This window comes from Mugil cephalus, chromosome 9 (genome assembly GCF_022458985.1).
Source record: "Mugil cephalus isolate CIBA_MC_2020 chromosome 9, CIBA_Mcephalus_1.1, whole genome shotgun sequence".
Lineage (NCBI taxonomy): Eukaryota > Metazoa > Chordata > Actinopteri > Mugiliformes > Mugilidae > Mugil > Mugil cephalus.
The window spans coordinates 16,781,197-16,800,579 of NC_061778.1; the positions used below are offsets into that span (position 1 = coordinate 16,781,197).

Here is a 19,383-nt window from a genome sequence, read left to right on the forward strand (position 1 = left end):
AAATATGAGCGCTTTAATGCCTCACACCAGTCAAAATCTGTATATTCCTTGTGTCGTTTGTTGCTTTTTGTAAAGGCCTGAAATCCATCTTAAAAGACAAGAATGGTGATCATCATCATCGTACAAATTTGTAACTAATTCCACAAAGAGACCAACAATTAAATATGCTCTGACTATGGCACTCAGCCCCAATTCCATTTCAGTTCTTAAGAAAAAAAAAATCTCTATAACCCCACAAAACTGGTCCAATAAGTAACCATGGTAACTCAGAAAGGCCTAAGCAGTTCATCGGTTGTTAACTAGTGCTGATTTGGCGGGGTAGAAAATATTTACAGCAGCAGGAGTTGGAATAAATGGTTAATGGTCTTGTATTTATAGCACGCTTCGGTTCTCTGGGTTCAGTGTCTTGCTCGAGCACAGCCTGCCTCTACCTACTGAGCCACAGCCGCCCAATAAACTACACAACACATGTTCATGTTAGTGGAGGAACATTTGGCACGGAACAAAGCAGATTAAGTAACTTATGACATTCCCCTTGTTTAACCTGTAAACAGTCGGCTACACGGTTTTTCCAAAGATATTCGAGGGGGTCGAACTTCAAAGAGTCACTCGCGTGCTACTGACTAAATTCACATCTAACAGGTCTGAGTCGCCCTCTCATGCTTTGAGAAGCTGAAATCAACATTTTCACTGCAGCCCTACATATTTATACTGCACCGTTTCCACGTGATGTTTTGTAATACATCAAACGCGTCGACAGGAACGAATCCGGTTGAAGGACGCGACAAATACAGTAGACGACTCAGGCGCCATTAACTTCAGAAAAAGCTCCAGCTTGGTCGAAGCTGTAACCCTGAAGTTTCCACTGTAAAAGCTCACATAAAACATCGGCTCTAAAGCGAGTCAGGAGTGACACTCTACACTGGACAAACTGACCCATGATAATATGCCCCCTAACACAGACGAGAACCAGCCTCACTTTAAGATAACAGTGCTCGCGGAGCTGTGTGACTGGTGCTCCTGATACCCCTGAGCAGCCGAAGACGGTGCGTGCGTGCGTTCGCCCTGCAGTCTGGTTTGACTTTGATATGACATGAGCTGGGCAGAGCACAGGCGCCAGCGCTGGGTGCGTCTTCACACAGACAGTGCGGCGACATCACCTAATGGCCCTTATCTCAATCTCCTTTAAAAGCATCTTGTATTCCCCACCATCTTTTCACCTCTGCAAAATCCTGCACTTTTTTCTTTTTCTTTTTCTTTTTTAATAACCGTCAGTCCCGCTCTCCTGCGGCGCATCGGTCCCTTCCTTCGGCGGCACGGACCAGACAGCGCAGTCTTCTGTGGTTTTAATAGGCATTAACTTGGGGCCTGTTGAGGCTAAAGTGCTACAAAACCACAAACGCTGGCCCGGCCTCTCTGGGAAACGGTGTGTGAGACAATAATTAAGAGTATTTGTATGTGCATCTTTGTGCATCCTTCTACAAGTCATAATAAAAGAGTAAAACTGAATTTAAACTATGCCAGTGCATCCGGTGTACTATTGACTTTGTGTGTCTGTGTGTGAATGTGCCGGCGGAGCCTTGAGGGACGTCTCTTAGACCCCGCAGGCCTATTCGCCTCACTGCGCTCTCTGTCCATCACAGAAGCAGCTGTGTATATCGCGCCGATAGCCATCACCTAGACCCGATGAACAGGGATGTCTAGAGATGACCTATCCTTTTCTGTGACTACACACTCGCAGAAACGCACACATCAGAGCGCAGACGGGACTCAGCGGCACCAACGAGGCCTCCACGGGCTCCAATTAATACCCCAGCCCTTCATATCCCCTCATCTCCTCATCTTTAAGAGCTGACTGCAGATTAAATATTTATGATTCAGCACAGAGAGAGAGAGACACAGAAGACTCCTACGTGGCTATCAATAATAAAAAAAAACACACACACACACACACACACACATCCCACAGCTTACAGTTGCTCCTTGGCTAACGCCGCAGACTGACAAAAAGGAAGGTAAAACGAGAAAACAACAAGGCCCGGAGTCTTTGCTTTCCCTCGCAGTTTGCATGGCTGTGTCATCAGCTGTTTGGGAATGCAACTGGATAGCAAGCAAACAAGTACCGCAGAGAAATCAAACCAGCGATCTCTGCGTGAACCACACTGAAATATAAGTCCAACATCAACTGCGCAAATATGCCAAAGGCAAAACCAAAATTTGCCAAGGGCAAAACACGCTTCTAAACATCCTCTGTTTGACCTGGTCTTGACTCATCACAACAAAAACATTACCTCACTGATGCCTGTCTTACGTGACATGATGCATTTTCATTTGAAACGAGATGTAAGAGCAGAACGTTCCAGCTACAGAGGAGGCGCCAACGTTTAAAATGTAACGTGAGGTATATTTATAATAAGTATTAAGGGGATGCATTTCTAATCTAGATGGTGAGCAGGATGAAAAGCTGAGTATGGTTTTTGCTTCTTTATACAAAACAGTCACCTCAGTCAACCTGTGTTTGGACGCCTTGTTAATTTGAATGAAAATCATAAACATCAGTCAGAAATTACATTATTATAATTAACACTTATTATAGAGTGAACACATTCAATACATATACACATTATTATATATATAATTAATTGCATAATTGAAATTTTTTAAATGGCCTCAAAATCGCACTTATTGTATTTCGTACATTAAGTATGTTAATTGAGCCTATGTAACATGTGCAATGTGGATAAGAGGCCATAATGACATATGAAATCTACTTGGCCCTCAGTAAACTAATGTGACAAATGAGCTACAGTGGACATTAATTATTCATGACCAAAAACGCATAACAAACAAGGGAGGACAAAGTGTCTATGAGTGTGCTCTCACAAGCGCCCTCATTAACTGAAAGAGGATACAGTTCTGTGAGGATGACGCCATTTAACAAGTACCTGACAAGTACCTCTATTGATTAGTGGTGATCCACGGTAACATGTGATACTGCTGCTGCTGCTTAGCAGCGGGAACTAGTGGAACGCAGTCTAGACTTCACAGTTACTTATTTTGTGTGGCACAAGTAAACACAATGTAAATGCTTCAAGTGACAAAGGAACTAGATGAAACTCATTTTGTGGTCTTTAGCTCCTCCTAGTGGTAAAATACAGAAATGAATGTTCCAAGCTCAAACAATGCACCATCACTTCAGTACAATGTACGACTGGTTTTGAGGCTAAAATCAGAATCATGTTGAGGATATGGCAGCAAATGATGCAAATATTAGCCACCTGTAAGTAAAAGTGTTGATAAATATAAAAACATTTTTACTGTTACAGGATTTTTCTCTTTTGTGTTTTTGTATGAGAGTAATACTAGGAACACCTGCTGTATGTTTTTGTGAACTTACAATTGTTTCTAACAAAATTCCCAAAGAAACTTGAGAAAGAATTATGCAAATAATGTCTATATAAGTAATCAAATAGTTCATTATAATGTTCGTTTATAAGGGAGCAATCTGCCTGATATTGCAAAACCAACAACATATCCGGATATGACTGTCAAAAATTGCATTTCACGCAGTATTTTCCTGTCCAAATCAATGTAGCTGCATTCTGAATATGCCAAAAAAAACAAAACAAAAGCACATTTGAGCAGACAGACTGAAAAGGCCTTTTTTTCTTCAGTTGGTTCAACCTGAGCCCAGTGTAGTGTGAACGTTTAAATCATGAAGCAAATAAAGAAAACGTCTGTCAATGAAAACTGTACTCTCATTGAAGCACTGACTGTTAATGGTGAACCAAAGAGATGCAGTCACAGAACTTCCTTGTTAGTCAAATCAAACAACAAGAGACAGTCATGACTCAAATGATGGAGACAGAAAACGAATGTGCGTGGGACAAACATGTGGATTGATTATCATCATAAAGAATGTTTCCTTACCGAGTAGTTTTTTTTTAAAATGCTGAGTACATGTAACTGAATGAAACTATAATAAGAGGAGTCCTTCATATATTCACCTTGTAGGAGGGCAAAAAGCAGAGCACACCCTTGGCCATGACCTGGCAGACATGGAGCAGCAGTGCGCCCACTTCGTCCTGGAAGGCATACGTTTCAGTGTGCTGAAAGGTGGCACAGAGTTTCCTGCCTTGGGGTCCTGCTCCAATTGTGCCCACCCAAACCTAAGAATAATATTGTAGTGTGTTAATGCATTAGGAGTCTCTGCCAGTACAGTGTGAGTTAAACCCATTAATCAGGGTTCCAATAAGAATCAATGTAACATTAAAGTCTTAAGCTACAAGTGAGCAAACAAAGAGACTAGAGTTTCACTAATAAGTTTCCTTTCAACGCAAAAATCCTGCAACATTTACACAGAGGATCTCCACTAATCTAGTATTTAAGGATCCCTAAAACAGACTTTTGAAGAGAGATAGTTGCATTTTAGCTTGGAAATTGATTACTCTGAGGCTCAAATGCTTTTCTAGATGGACACTCTTTTCCTTTTATAACCACATCTAAAACAAAAACACATATTAGTGTGGTGGAAGTAGCTTTAACACTCCTTTGAGTGCAAACATTCGGCACGGCTACTCAACTCTCAGAGCCTTAGTGTCAGCTGTCAACCTTCTCCTTACCTGGGATTTATTAATCACATGGTTGGCCTCCAGCTGGATGGAGAATTTCACCCCGAGTTCAGAAGAAAAGGAGCCCATGGGCGACAGGGTCCCTGACGTCAGAACGATGCTGCGCACTGACCCACTCAAGTCAGAGAAAGCCTGGGAGAGCACAGCAACAGAAGTGATTTATGAATAATCTATGACTGTATTTATTCATTGCAGTTAAATGCTTCATTTCTTTTGACTTTACTGAATTTAAAGCCCTCAGTAACAGATCAGGGTGGCCTACATGGCAGAGTCTGCCATGCCTAACCTCTCACCACGGCTGGGTTAAGGCACCAGAAGCTCAGTGTCAGGACTTCTGCCTTGACTCTGACGCTTTGGCGCTGACGCTGACGTGGCCGCACGAAATACCCGTTGGCATCAGGGACATCAGGGGGGACCTGATTGGTCCAAGCGTAGCTCTTCTGCAGAGCTACTCTGTAATCTTCAGCAAACCTACACACACACACACACACACACAAAGAACAACTGTTCAGCTAAGGCGCTGGCATGATGTGGGAAACTTCTTTGTTTTGTTTTTTTCCCCCCTGACCTGCATTTATCCCTGTAGAGAAAGTCCAGCACCATGAAGAGGTTTTTGAGAAGAGTGGAGGAAGGTGCGCTAATGGTTGGGACCTGCACCATGTCTTCTTTACCATTAGCAAAACCAACCCGCTCCTCCTTCTCCAGCACAGCGCCCAGGTTTTGCTGTCACGCAGAAACCAAAGAACAGATGATTATTAAATAAGAACGCACAGCACATAATTAAACATAATAAATAACACTCTGATAAAAACACCTTATGATGAAATAAATGAGATTTTAAATCAAAAGTGTTCACACTTCTCATTAATCCTACTGCTACATTTCCTCTCTACATTTCCAAGTGATTACGGTCTCTTTTAAACCTTACCTGTCTTCTGTCTCATGCTAGCAGTCAGAGTCAAAGTGTGACGATAAACATGATGGAAGCTCTTCAAGACACTAAGCTAGGACGAGACTTTACAACCCACTGTCCGTCTTTGCAATCTTTGCACAACTAACTCCACGAAACCAACCCAAATTTTACAGCCTGACTTTTAATGGAACTCAAGCAAGGAACTGGAAACTGAACCAGTAAATAAAGTCGTGGTTGATTAAGTACACAACAATAAGATATTTGGTGTACCTTCAGTATGTTGAATGTGTCAGCAGTTATGCCCAAAGTGTGAAAGATGTTCAGTATATCCTTCCCATTCCAGACTTTACTGGCACTCTCATACCCTCGTTCAGACATTAGACTTTGGCTCTCCTGGATCCAACTACAATCAGGGCAAAAATGTTTTCAGAGTTTAATAGTTATGAGATCTTTGGATGTAGAAAACGTAGCGACTGAATCACTGACTTGATCAGGCTGTAGCAGAAGTTCCTGAGTAGCTCGTGTTTGGAACGTCTGATGTTGTTGTTGACCATGCTGTCCAGCTCGTCCCTGCACAGCAGCAGACGGTTGTGCTCTAGCGAGAAGCTGGCGCTCTCCCTCGCGCAGTCCTCGATGTTGTGAGCCTCGTCCAGCACCAGGATCTGCCCTGCCAGGTCAATCTCCATCTGGTGGAAATGGAGATTGAAAGCAGGGCAAGAGGAGCGGTTAATGTCTAAAGACTCCATACAGCATGATCCTTTTTGAAGATAACTTATAGTTAAACAACTCCTCCACGTCCTGTAATAAACTCGACTCACGCTCTCTCGTATCATTGGATCCAGCAGGTAGTTATACGGGCAGAAGATGACAGAGGCGCCCTCCATGAGTTCACGGGCCGCAAAGTACGAGCATGAGCGCAGCTTTTTCCCTAGTGTGACCAGTTCCTCAATGTCCCAGGCTTCATTGAGGCCATGGACACGTTGCAGTGTTCCCTGGTCCCGCATCCTCTGGACACCGTGGTAGAAACGGCATGACCGGCCCTGCAAAATACACAGAGGACTGGTTGAGTTAGACCAAGATGTAACAACGCAAATATATGGTTAGTTCATAAGAGACTGAGAACCTCAAATCTCATTGAGGGATGATATGCACGTTTTTAAAAAAAGGAAAGTTACATACAGTCAAGAGTTTTGTTTTCATGACTCAATTTTACAACTGTACTGTACGAGTGCAACACTACTACTAAGAATAATAATAATGGATAAAGCTGCCTGGATGAATCAGGCTGTTGACGATAAAGCTCCTCATACAGTGCTAGAGTCAACAGTCCAAAACACAGGAACACTAAGTTATATTAAGTTAAGTCCTTTTTAATGGTGTGAACCAGTCAAAATGAGTCAACATCATTGTCAATGTAAGTGATTATTCTTTTTTTCTTACAATAAACTAATTGATTATGGACTGAATTTTGCAGATCATCTTTCAGTGAAATGAGGTTTGACGCATGTGGATGAATTTGAGGTCGGTTGCAGCAGTGTATTAGTATTATTATCTAGTACTATTGCGAAAATAATATAATAAGAATAAAATCACATAAAATATAAAATAATATAATGAGAAAAAAGCTCAGCAATTTTACAGTTCAATTTTAGGAAAACATGACCAGCTCAATTAATGATCATATTATGTCCACAAAATCTTACATCCTACTTTTTATTCTGCATAAATGAACCCTGCAGTTTAAAAATGTATGAGATTAGGCTCACCTATATTTCTGAAACAACTGGAAGTTTGATTTCTATTCTTTAGTTTCCACTTTGACCAGAGGTGATGTACAGTATTTCAGGAGCTGCCTGTGATCAGGTGTTGCCGCCTTTGTAGCAGTTTACACGTCCTGACACTCATACGACGTGTAAAGACGCCGGATTTCGCATGCCAAGCCTCAATTACTGTCAGCAGAGGTGACGCTTTAGATGTCCCCACCCAGTTCTTTATGATTTTCACAGCTTGAGGTGACAATGTCGCACAAACACACTGTACACGGGTAGACTCTAACCTTCAGTCACGATAATAACGTTGAGATGACATGGTTTACTTCTGATGTGTTAAGCTTGGACACTTTGCCGAGAGGTGAGAGGATTAACTGCTTTCAGAGTTCACTGCCTCCGAGAACGTCTGGACGGCTTTCGGCAGCGTTAAAACGAAGGGCGGGTGTTGTGATTGAAGACGCCATTAGCTGAACGACTTCTGTGAATGACAACGGTTTGTCTGTACAGCACGGTAACCTGGCACTGACTAGACTAGACCTTGGGGCGATGAAGGCAGAGTGTCAGCGACACCCACTCTAGTGCGGGGTTACGACTGGGCCAGTTATTTCATGTGACAAAGAGAAACAATTGCTGTGGAAGGCAAACACCTCCAATGACAGTGTAATTGTCCTCATTACAGCAGGCGCCTCAGCTTTAGGACAGTATAGGGGGTTACAAGTGTCTCATGTCTCTAGAAAGGATTATTGAACTGTTCTTGACATTTAAGTGTGTCAAAAGAGTCTGCCGGACCAACTGTGGATATTGTAGCAGTATAATTGCCGCTCTGAGGCTACATTGTTGGCATAGTTACTGTAGCTCTGGCCTTAGCATTTAGCTGTGTTACAGGGCACTAAAGGACCCCATAGCAATTTATTTCTCTCAATGGTATGAAGTGAGAATGTGTTAAGGAATGGAAACCATAAAAAAATACAATTTGACCATTTTTATGTTGATTTGTTAGCCAGTGTGAGATAAATGGAGAATGTTACAATGTGTGGGTTTTCTGGTTCAAGCTCAGAACAGTTCATTGCGTCAAGAGTGTGTACACATGAAGAGGCATGAGTGTTTATCCTCACATCTTTGGCGTCCAGCAGTTCCTTACAACGTTCGTTGCGACTGGAGTGAGGCGCCACTTCGGGGTTGACACAAGTGTGATCTCGACTGGATAAGATGGTCATCGGCACGCCGGAGTAGACGGTGCGCTTCAGCTCGTGGGTGATCTGGGTGATCTGTTTATGTGTGCGAGTGCCAAAGAAGATCTTGGGAACGTTCCTGTTGCCGTCTTTCTCTTTGTCCTTCGAATCACCTTTGGCCAAAGCGCACGGGCACTGAGCGCACAGTTCAGGGGCCTGGAAGGAGAGGAAAGGAGTTAAATGCTGGAAGGCTGAAAGGCAGGACTTGTCGAGTCCTAGATTTTGTCATTTCGATGAATAATACGAGAAAGTGTCTGGTATTTCTGAGCAGACAAATCTATGAATTGTGAACACAAACTGGACGTTGTCTGGGTGGGGATAGACCTTGTGTGTAGAGTAACAGCCATGGACTGAAAACCCATGAGATTTCCATATTTCAAGGCTGGAATAGTTTTATGCTATTATGAAAGTGAATTATGGCTAAAACAACTACCAACTCAACACCATTAAGCATTGTCTGAAGAGGCTTTGTGACAGACTGCTTTGTATACTCTTTAGAAGAACACATGGAGAAACATAAAGAATTTGTATCCCTACATAAGGTGTCCTGTCACTCTGCACCAGGTGACCTTCTCCGGGTTTGAAAGATGAGAGGCCACCATTGTGGCGGCTGAGGAAATCCAGCTACTCCATAATTGGCTGTTCAGTGACGTGGTGGATTCTTTTTTCCCCTGCGCTTTACAGGTGAAGTGTAGTCGGCAACGCTTATGAAACTGATCCTGCTTCTGTGTTGAGCTCTTTTAAGTGGTGTACTCTTTGACCATTCAGAGGTTCACATACATACATGATCCAATCACTGGCTTCTCAAAACCGCGATCGCGTACACACCAATATGAAATGGAGACTGTACTTTAACGGCTGATTCATATCTATTAGGATTTTTGAAAGTCAACTTTTTAATCACTGTTAATATTTATAATGCAATTATTTTTACATCAAAAATGCATCTGATTTTATGTTTTTTGTAGCAAAAAAATACTATTACTACTATCTATTGATAATAATGCTGAAAATCTTCGGTCAGGTTTGTTTAATACCATACTGGATTTACACTTTAATGGGTTGAACTACTACGATCAGGATTAGTAAGCTATTTGGTTTTACTTTTGTTGGATATTTTATAGGTTTGATGTGTCACATTTTTTAGAAATGTTTGTATGATACAGCAATATACACCGATGAGGCATAATTTTATGACCACGTTTTTAATATTGTGTAGGTCTCCCTTGTGCCTAAACGGGTGTGACTCATCAGAGAATGGACATGGGCCTTCTGAGGTTGTCCTACAGTGTCTGGTAACAGCATCTTGTTCTGTTAGCGGGGGTCTTTGGGTCCTTTGGGTTGAAGAGAGGGGCCTCTGTGGATCAGGCTTGTTCCAGATACTTGGCCAGTTTGGGATCTAGTGAATTTGGAGGTCAGGTCAACTTTTTTTTTTTTTTTTTGTCGTACCTAAACCGTTTTTGTGTGTGTCAGGCTACATCCTGCTGGAGATGGCTACTGCCATCAAGGAGTGTCATTGCTATGGGGTGCCTGGTCTGGTCTTGATGGGGGCTACATGTCTAAGTAACATCCACACGAATGCCAGGTCCACGTGTTTCCCAGCAGAAGATTGTATTATCACAAGATGGTCACTGTTACTCACTTCTTCTGTCATGATGTGGCTGACGAGTGTAAAATGACATGTCCTACATGGCCTACTTCAACTGCAGTGTGAGAAAGACTGTTGCCTCGTTTCACGTCTCAAGAAAACCTTCTAAACCGTGTCTCCACTCCAGGCAGGCTGTTGGAATAAATGAAGTAGAAAGTAGAGAAGACTACCTATTCATCGTTGTCTTCTGCAATTGGTTGGTGTTCCTTTGGTGTGCAAAACGAGGCAGTTTTAGGTCTGAGGACGTCTACATTGACATTCTGACACTTTGAATTGTTAGAGGAAACATAATCCGACCAAAATGTAGCATGTGCACAATATTATCTTTTGTAAAATATTTGAACAGTGACTCTTTTTTTTTAGATCACTATTACTTTTGTTAATATGAATAAATATAACTGTATAACTAACGAGCGTCAACCAACTAGACAAGCCTAAACACGTTTATTCCTAAATCCTCCACAAATTACCTGAATGATTCCACGCAGGAATGAATGGTATGCGATGTCACACATTGGAACTTATCATGGGGATCTGAGGGTAGCACTTCTGATGACAGATGAGCGGCTCCTGTTACCCAGCGGCTCAGATTTTCCAAGCATGTTTGTCCATCAAATATTACAATGTGTGATGGAGTGTAGGCTAGAGAGAGCCCTTAGAGAGCTGTCTCTCAGAGTTAAGAGGGATAACGAGCCCTGAGCCCATGTGAAAAATAAACAGAGGTGCTGCAGGGCCCCAACACCAGTTCGGGTTACCTTTCTCCTCTGGAACAGTTACGCTCCACGGCCTGGGCCCTGGGCCCGATCACCTTACCTGCTGCTGCCACATTAAATAGAGCCATCCAAATATCCTGCCCCAAGATGGCCAATAATTACTTATTCATTGGCAGGTGGGGGGAGGATGGGGAGGGCCGGGGCAGTGTAGAAGGCCTTGCTGATGAATAGAGGCCCTTGTCAAAAGCTGCAGCAGGAAACAGCTGACACAAGAGTATCCTTTTACGCGGCTGCCTCCCGAGATGCCGGGACAACAAGGTTTCAAGCCTGGCCCCACAGCCCAGAGCAGACACCCCCTAGAAAGGAATGCAGATAACTGGCAAAAGGGGCAAGCAGGACGCCGGCTCGGCTCGCAACAAGAACGTTCTGGTCCTCGCGGCGCAGAACAACAAAGGGTGTTGCTCCTTGGGCGATGCTTGCGATGAGAATGTCATCGCTTTCTGTCGGACAACACGTAGCATAAAGACGCTACTTTCGCAGCACACTGATAGTGTTACCGATACGCTGTATGGGACAGGTTTACTCTGGGTTTACCGAGTTTCTTCAGGTGTACTTAGTTTACATAGAGCAGGTATACCTAAGATTCCAAGGTATACCTACACTGCCAGGTGTAAGTGTATGCACCAGCTAAACCTTTCTTGAATTGACAGAACAGAGGTCAGCGGTGCTACTGAACACCTCAGAATATTCACAGGTAGGCTTCTGTTGCGATACTCCCTGCCAACACCTGAGAGATGGAAATCTCACACTCCAGGGGGCCAGTCAGAGGGCAGCGAGGGGCCGCGGGCAGTGGATCACTTAGGTATCGCTGGCGCCTCTCACTGGACGCCAATTTGCTCCTCATTCCACAGCTTTCGAGGGCTTGGAATTCACTCCAATAAGGGTGGCCTTCAATAGCCAATACCTCGGAAGACATGATACCCAACACCCCCGAAAATGACCACACAGTGCAGGTAGGGGCCCTGGCAAATATCTGCCCTCCAAAGCACCTGTTTATCCCTCGGGCACAGTAACCAGCGGGTGAACCCCATTCAATATTTATCCCCGTGGCTTTCACAGATCAGCGGCCCAGGCGAGGCAAACCCTCTTAATTAAAACTGGAGCTTGCTTCAAAGGGCCCCATTCAGGCCGTCAGTCAGCACTCGCGGGACAAAAGAGGCCGGGTCATGTAGCTGCAGGGAAACCAGAGACGAACGCGCTTTTTCGACTTCACTTTCCCTCCTCTTTTTCCACCTCCCACCATCGCAAGCTCTCAAACCAAGTCACACACCTGTGGCAGGTTAAGATGCAGTTGTGAGTGTTTAAACACTCCTGTGAGCCGCGCAATAGCCTGTGCGCAGGTAATTTCAAAACTCTCTACAAAATTAACCTAATACAACAGCTCTAGGTCTAAAACAAGCGGTCAATTAACTTATATTTAACATTTTCCAACATACGTTTTGACAAAAATAGCAAGATGATAATGAACGTTCCAAAATAAGTCCTACTTTCATTAAAGTTTCTATATTATTTTAATGTTTTATGATTGTTTTGAACAATGTAGTTTGTGGTGGTATTTCTAAAGTTTACATGTTAGGACATAAACTGGGCTCCTATTCTTAACACAGTAATGTGGTTCAACTACCTGTTGATTATACATAAACAGTTATGCGAAATCAACAAAGCTGATGCAGATGATGCAGTATTGTGTCAATGCTGAAGAAGAATTATTCATTCAATTGTCAGGGGATGGGATGTTTAATGTTCTGTTTATTCAAGTATGCTGGGGTGTCCTGTACTTACAGAACAAAAAGCTGGCAGCCTAAAACTGGTTTCCTCCTCTTCCTTTCCCAATATTGCCAACTGGTGCTTTTAAGCCGAAAATATGCATCTATCCTTTTTTAACAGATATTTCTTTGTAGAGTACTAGCTGTTATATGCCAGGCAAGAGAAGTCGATGATGAAAAGCTCATGAATAATTTGCAGGCTGACCTCAAAGCAGTGAAAGTGATCACATGATCAAGACAAACGTCTCTGAAGTTATACGGGCTGTACAGTATGCGTAGTATACTTTACGTGACACACCTCAATGGCAAAACATGAATTGAATGTAATGTTCAAAGTGTACACAAGGTAGAGACTTTAACTGCACTCTTTGTTAATTAGGCGGAGTATACCGCCACCCTGTGGTGATGATGAATAGTGTTTCTGAACCTGTCGCACTATTCTCCATGAGGATTAACCAGTCTATGGCAACGCTGTAGACCTTTGAAGCAACTATTAACAGTAAGGGTGGTTGTGTTATGATTATGTTATGAAGTGGAACCAACATCAATCATCAATTCAAAAACTCTCCTCAAGCAAAAAACACTGGGACATGGGACACTGGCAGACACACAAACACATGTTGACTTTTTCTTCTTTGCTGTAGTGTAATTTTGCTCCTGTATTTATTGTTTTGTTTCTCTGTTCCGTTTTGTCAATGCGCTGTGTTACAGCTCATTTAGAAATCATTTTGGGAAATGGCAACATCGCCGGCACGTTGCACATTCTTCACAGCCAACATTTTGACATGTCGTTACAGGGAAAGGTAGAGGTGAAATTAATTACATTACTGATGGCTTCATTACATTATAGTGTTCATGTTACAGGGCACTGATGTTGCGCATGATGGCTCGCAACAAGAACCAGTTAAGGTCGAGTGTGTAGGCTTTACAAATATAAAAAACTGTTTGTGTGTACGTGTTTTTATTAGTGGATAATCATCTAGAACTACGAATCATTGTTGTGTTTTCAAATGAACCCTTTATGTTGACACAGGCACAAGGTCCTGTTCCATGAAGCCTCCAATGTTGCTTGTTGGCCATCGTAGATTAAACCTATGTTTGTGACTATAGCGTCTATAGTTATTAGGCTGAGAATTAATCAAGACAATATGCTGAAACACTGCCACTGAAGAGGAGCATGTTTTAGAGGAACCAGTAAATGATAATTAATTGTGGTCCTGGAGGAACCCTTTTGAGGGGGTAGGCATTACATTCCTCTGCACCTCCACCATCCCTGCAGTGTGTGTCTTAGGCCAAGTTCAGAACTTACGTTAACATCCGACAAGGGCTATCTGATCACAAAGGGCAAGCTTGAAGTGCGTGTGTTTAAACCTAGGTATAAAATCCAGGTTTGATCGTTGAGGGAATTAAGCCCATGCGCCACCATAAAATACCTGCACTGACAGTGGAGGGGCAGAGGGAGGTAAAAACCTACATACTTGCAAAGAGAAGCATGAGGGAAGGGTATTTATTTGTTTGAAGTCTAGCTGAGCTGATCGTGAACGCGCCGCGACACTCTTCAAATGGAACTCATGAGCTTGTGGTTATGACATGGGTAGTGGATTATACCACTTATAAGGCAATGGATAACCTGGGGGTGGGCTATATCCCTATGCTTTCATGGCCAATATATTCAGTCTTTTTATTGAGAAAATGAGACATTCAGTGTAAATTATTCTGGCTTTCATAATGAGGTTTCTCTCAAAATTTAAATGGTAGTGAGTTTAAGGTACATCTCCTTATATTGGGTGTATAGCGATTGTACAGTTGATCCATTAAAACAACAGCAGTGAAGAACTGATAAGGTCTGTAAGAACAGGAATCAATAAGAAGCTGGATTACACTGGACACAGCACAGACGATCCACAGTCACTGACTGGGATTTAAAGCTCAAATAAATGGACAACATTGCCCCCGTGTGTCAGTAATCGCGTCCTACTCACGCAGCATGATGAGGACGAACCGGCAGCCTCGCTCTTTGTCTCTGCAGTACAACTCTGACCAGCTGTTGGCTCAATTTCAAGCTCCGGCTCATCATCGATGAACACGACTCCCTGCTCCAGGCGCTGCCTTTTTCGGCTCTGACGAACAAACACAAAAGATTTACTGCTACTGACAATGAGGACGGGATTGAATCGATGCTCAAAATAAAGTCACGTCGACAGAAAACATTTTGGTTTGAAGACATTTCGATGCTACACGATACAGATATCTGGTCGCTGACTGCCTGCGAGGAGTTCTTGTTTGTTCTGGTTATTTCAGAAGTAAAAGATTAAAGTAAAAGAAAGTAGATAACACTGTCTCTTAAATAGCATCTCAGTTCCCACATCCATGTGTTGCATACGATTATCCTGTCATAACACATTGTATCTCAAAACGACTGTTCTGTTGTGCAACACATTTTGATGCTACTTTGCCTTTGCACAACATGAATTTATGGCTACCTTGTTCTCTGCGGCGCGAATGCGCTTCTTGTCTGGCTGGAAGTCGTCATCTTTCTGGCGCTCAGAGCCCAGATCAGCCTGGAACTTCTCAGACAGACGGGAGGCGAGAGAATGTCTTTTAGGTTGGGACTCTTCTGGTAGCGGCGCTGAAACACATCAGGCAGAACACACTCACATGCTTGGTTTATATACAGTAAAAGAAATAAACACTGGGGAATGCCTGAGCCCTGGGTGGCCCTGAGCCGAGTATTATCCCGGTTGTGTTAATTAATCAAACGTAGTCACTGGTTCAGTGGGAATGATTCATGCATGCCCCAGACTGGAAGTAGTAAATACCACCATTGTTGTGAGGTAAATGAAGCTGCAAAACAATCAGGCTGTTTTTATGGAATTGGAGGATGTTTAGTCTCTAGTTAGCTATTAACGGTATACGTAAAGGAAGACAAAAACATTTATTATCATTCATTTCTTTGCTTGGTAGAAATAAAGAAAGAAAAGAAATAATAGCACATTAAACATTACAGCTGCAGCAAGGTGCTGCATTTATTAACAGTCTCATATATTTATATATTTATTAGGGCTGTCAATGTGTTAATGGTGCAAAATCCTTTTAATGTGCACATATTCTATTAATATGATCTCAGCCAAACTTGTTTGGAAATCAGGAAATAACTTTACCCTGAAGAGGGCAGTAAAAGTACCGCAGGGTCAAAAATCCCTGTATAAAAGCAAAAACAAATGAGTGAGTTCAGCTTCACAGTGCTGCCAGATGGGTCTCTAAATTTAACTGAATGATCTCGCCAGGAAAAATGTACCAGCATTAAGTGTCGACGTGAACCGAGTTATGAACTGAGCAGGGAGCTTTATGAGCAGCTGAGACGTTGAGGTAATACAACCTCTGTCATTGAGCTGAATCTTAACAGAAACTTGGTTTTCGCAGCAAACACACAAGTTGTTCTACAACACAATGAATAAAGAAGATCAAAATGAATGTTTTGGAAAGGCCAAGTCAAAGTCCTGACCTTAATCCAAACAAACTTGAAAAATATTCCATTTAGATACAATAAACACAGGTATGCATGTTGTGTTAATACAAGCTAAGTATGGAAATTTTAAGATTGTGATTAAATATTTGAATGTATACACAGCCCTGATATGTTCTCTATACACAGACACAACTCTAAGACTGAGGTCAGGGTTAGAGAAAACTTCACATTTCAGGTCAGAAGTATATTACATTTACTCATTTTGAATGACTGGGATATTGTGCAGGTCATCCATATCGTTTTTAGATACGTACAAGTGCTACAACATCAATCCTTTCCAGAAGTTTGTTGAAGGAATGAAAAAGGTCATTGTGTTCAAACAAATCTACCACCAGCTGAAGTTTCTATAATATTGGTATTTTGTTTTATTTTGTTTTTAATTGGCTACATAATCAGTTTAGCAGAAATATTCTATTTTTCCAGAATAAGGGCAAAACCAGGAATATGTTGCGCGTGTAAGTGTTGTTTTCAGTTAAAATATTTGTTTGGAACATTTGTGAAATGGTTTGTTGATCACAAAGTGGCTTTAAAGACCAGCAAATATTAACATTCAGAGTTGGAACATCATTAATTTTCATGATCAATTTGTCCGTCCGCTTGATTTGTAAAGGCAGAAAACGGCATACGTTTGCATACATTTAAGAAGATGGTCTTTACTTTTAATATTTACACTAAACAGATACATTTTCTACTGGTATTCTAGTCAACCAATATGTGCTGTCTTAGATTTTGTCCCTAGAAACAGTTTAAATAAGGGTAGAAACAACTCAGCAGTAGATCTCGCAAGAATTCAGTTGCCTCACAAGTTAAATTAAGCACAGCCACTACAATAATAAAATAAGACGTGTACGGACGAAAAGGATGACATGTACAGTATATTTCAAATACAATAACAAAGTATTGCTTACTATGTTGTGATGCTGGAGGCAAAGGCTGAGCTGTCTCTTTGGTGGGTGTCTTGGTGAGGTCCACAACAGCATCAGCATCAGCACTGACTGGGGCTGTAGCTGTAGCTGTAGCTGCGGCCCGGCTGGCTCTGATGTGGCACTTACACTGACAGGAAGCAGAGGCATCGGACTTCTTACAGTCTCCAAAGTTTTTATCCGACTGGCTCTTGTTCTCCACAGCGCCTCCTTCTCGCAGTTTAGCTGCACAGAGAAACAGACGCAACTGTAAGTGACAACGTCCCCGGATCAGTTCATGAGGAAGGTAATAATGGCAAACAGTAAATCATGTGATTATATCTACAAACATTTGACATCTTTAAGACAAGGAATCCCTTATCATAAATTATTATTATTAAGAATTGTTTGTTCATCGAGCTTTACATGTTGTAGTTTCCAAGGCTGAAATCTGAAAATAAGAAATGATGGAGTGAGACAGACTTCTGCAGTAATCAGGGGGCTGATTTGCCCCTTGTTTTCTATTACATGGTGCGAGGGCAGGCTTACCAAACTGAGCTCGCTGCCAGGCCATAGAGGAGCAGAGCAGGGCCAAGCTCTTTCCACTTCCCGTGGGACTCTCCAGCAAACAGTGCTGCCCAGAGTTCAACCCTCGGATGATCTGCAGACGAGGTACAGACACATATAAACTGTCAGCTAACTGCATTTACAGTTCAACTGAAGACACAACATGATTAATAACACAACTACAAAATGTCCAACTAATATTTACTATTGCCCACAACACACTACAAAGTTCAGTTTAAACACTGATGTTAATTCCAAAATGCACTCAAAATTTCCTACAGGTGTCAGAACAGGAACAAGCAGTCCTGAAAAAGTCTGGCTCCAAAACCCAAACAAACTGGGACACATTTGTTATTCAAAGCTTTATAACGTTTGGTGTTGTTGTTTGTCATTCATAAATTCTGCTGGTGCGAGTTTGTTTGTGTTTTAATATCATTGTCAAATGACTCCTGAAAGCCTTTTGCTTTTTAGTGGATGGTTAGTTCAAATAATCTAAGGAGATTCCTTCAAAGTGAAGATTTATTGACGTTTACACATTTATCCGCAGCATTTTCATCACTTCTCTGAGTCCCCTGAAAATATTTTTTTTTGTCATTTGCTCCACTGGCAGCATGTTGCTTTATTCGGCTGTGAAGTGTCTAATTCCTGGTCTCCAGTCCTGCACCGCATAAACACGTACAGGTGCATAGATGATGGATAATTGTTTATTATGAGCAGTCTGATGATTCCTATCATTTATCATGGGCCCACACGTGTGATGCCAGTTCGCTTAATTGGTTAGTTGAAGAGGCACATGTTTTAAGTTACTTACGGAGTTCATCATAGCCAGCTGGGATGGGTAAGCCTTGCAGGGGAAGTAGATCTTCACCCCTCCGATGGTGTACTCTACACGTGATGTAGCCATGCTCCTCCGTCACGGCTCCAAACTAAAACATTAACAACACATTATACTAGTAAAAGGTCACTAGAACATGACTAACTAGCTTATTTACTACAGCGACTCATTGACTCAGAAGTTCAATGTACTGTCACACGGAAATAAGAGTTTGTTAACAATTAACCAACTGTTTAATGAACGTTACAGTTGATTTTATTTTCTCTACAGTCTGTGGTCTGAAGTTGTCACCTACCTCAGGTTAGAAACAGCTACTTGTTAGCTTCTACCCACTAACCATGAAGAGCTATTGCTAACTTTTCTGTCGCTACTTTGACTGGCGGATTACTGGTATGCATACCCCATGGTAAAATAGTGACGCCAGGCATTAAAAATGTTCTAACATGCAAATAAAAAGAAATTAGCTAAAACGAGCTGTGTGCGTCCACTCCAACCTCCTCATCATTTGTTCCCGCGATTTTAACCCAAAGTTTCCAGCTTTGTTATACGTTATGACTTCCTCCAATTGCTTTCAGAATAAACTACTCACGCTGAAAGACCTGGGAATATATACCGGACGTCGGCTCTACTTAGTTTCAAAACGATCATTCGGTACAATTTCAATTAGAATGTAACGTCGCCGGTACTTACACTGCGACACATATAAGAATGAAAACGAATTTGGGTTAACTACAATTTTTATGTTTTTATTTTGAAATCGAAGTGTGACCTGTTGGTTTGCATCTCAACGATTGACAAGAACCCAACGGAAGTGACGT

The 19,383-nt window shown here is 42.1% G+C and overlaps 1 protein-coding gene across 1 annotated transcript in view; it reads right to left on the reverse strand.

Moving 5' to 3' along the window:
• brip1 (BRCA1 interacting helicase 1) overlaps positions 1–19,083 on the reverse strand; it is a 35,568-nt gene extending 16,485 nt beyond the window's left edge. Inside the window, exons 1-14 of the mRNA XM_047594392.1 lie at positions 18,861–19,083; positions 18,542–18,656; positions 17,713–17,824; positions 17,170–17,409; positions 15,216–15,361; positions 14,715–14,852; positions 8,429–8,701; positions 6,363–6,584; positions 6,031–6,230; positions 5,815–5,947; positions 5,200–5,354; positions 4,925–5,102; positions 4,623–4,763; positions 4,008–4,169 (exon numbers count right to left, since the gene is read on the reverse strand). Of these exons, the coding sequence (XP_047450348.1) occupies positions 4,008–4,169; positions 4,623–4,763; positions 4,925–5,102; positions 5,200–5,354; positions 5,815–5,947; positions 6,031–6,230; positions 6,363–6,584; positions 8,429–8,701; positions 14,715–14,852; positions 15,216–15,361; positions 17,170–17,409; positions 17,713–17,824; positions 18,542–18,634 (2,193 nt within the window). The 5' untranslated portion in view covers positions 18,635–18,656; positions 18,861–19,083. The remainder of the gene's footprint in view (positions 1–4,007; positions 4,170–4,622; positions 4,764–4,924; positions 5,103–5,199; positions 5,355–5,814; positions 5,948–6,030; positions 6,231–6,362; positions 6,585–8,428; positions 8,702–14,714; positions 14,853–15,215; positions 15,362–17,169; positions 17,410–17,712; positions 17,825–18,541; positions 18,657–18,860) is intronic.
• Between the last annotated feature and the right edge of the window lie 300 nt (positions 19,084–19,383).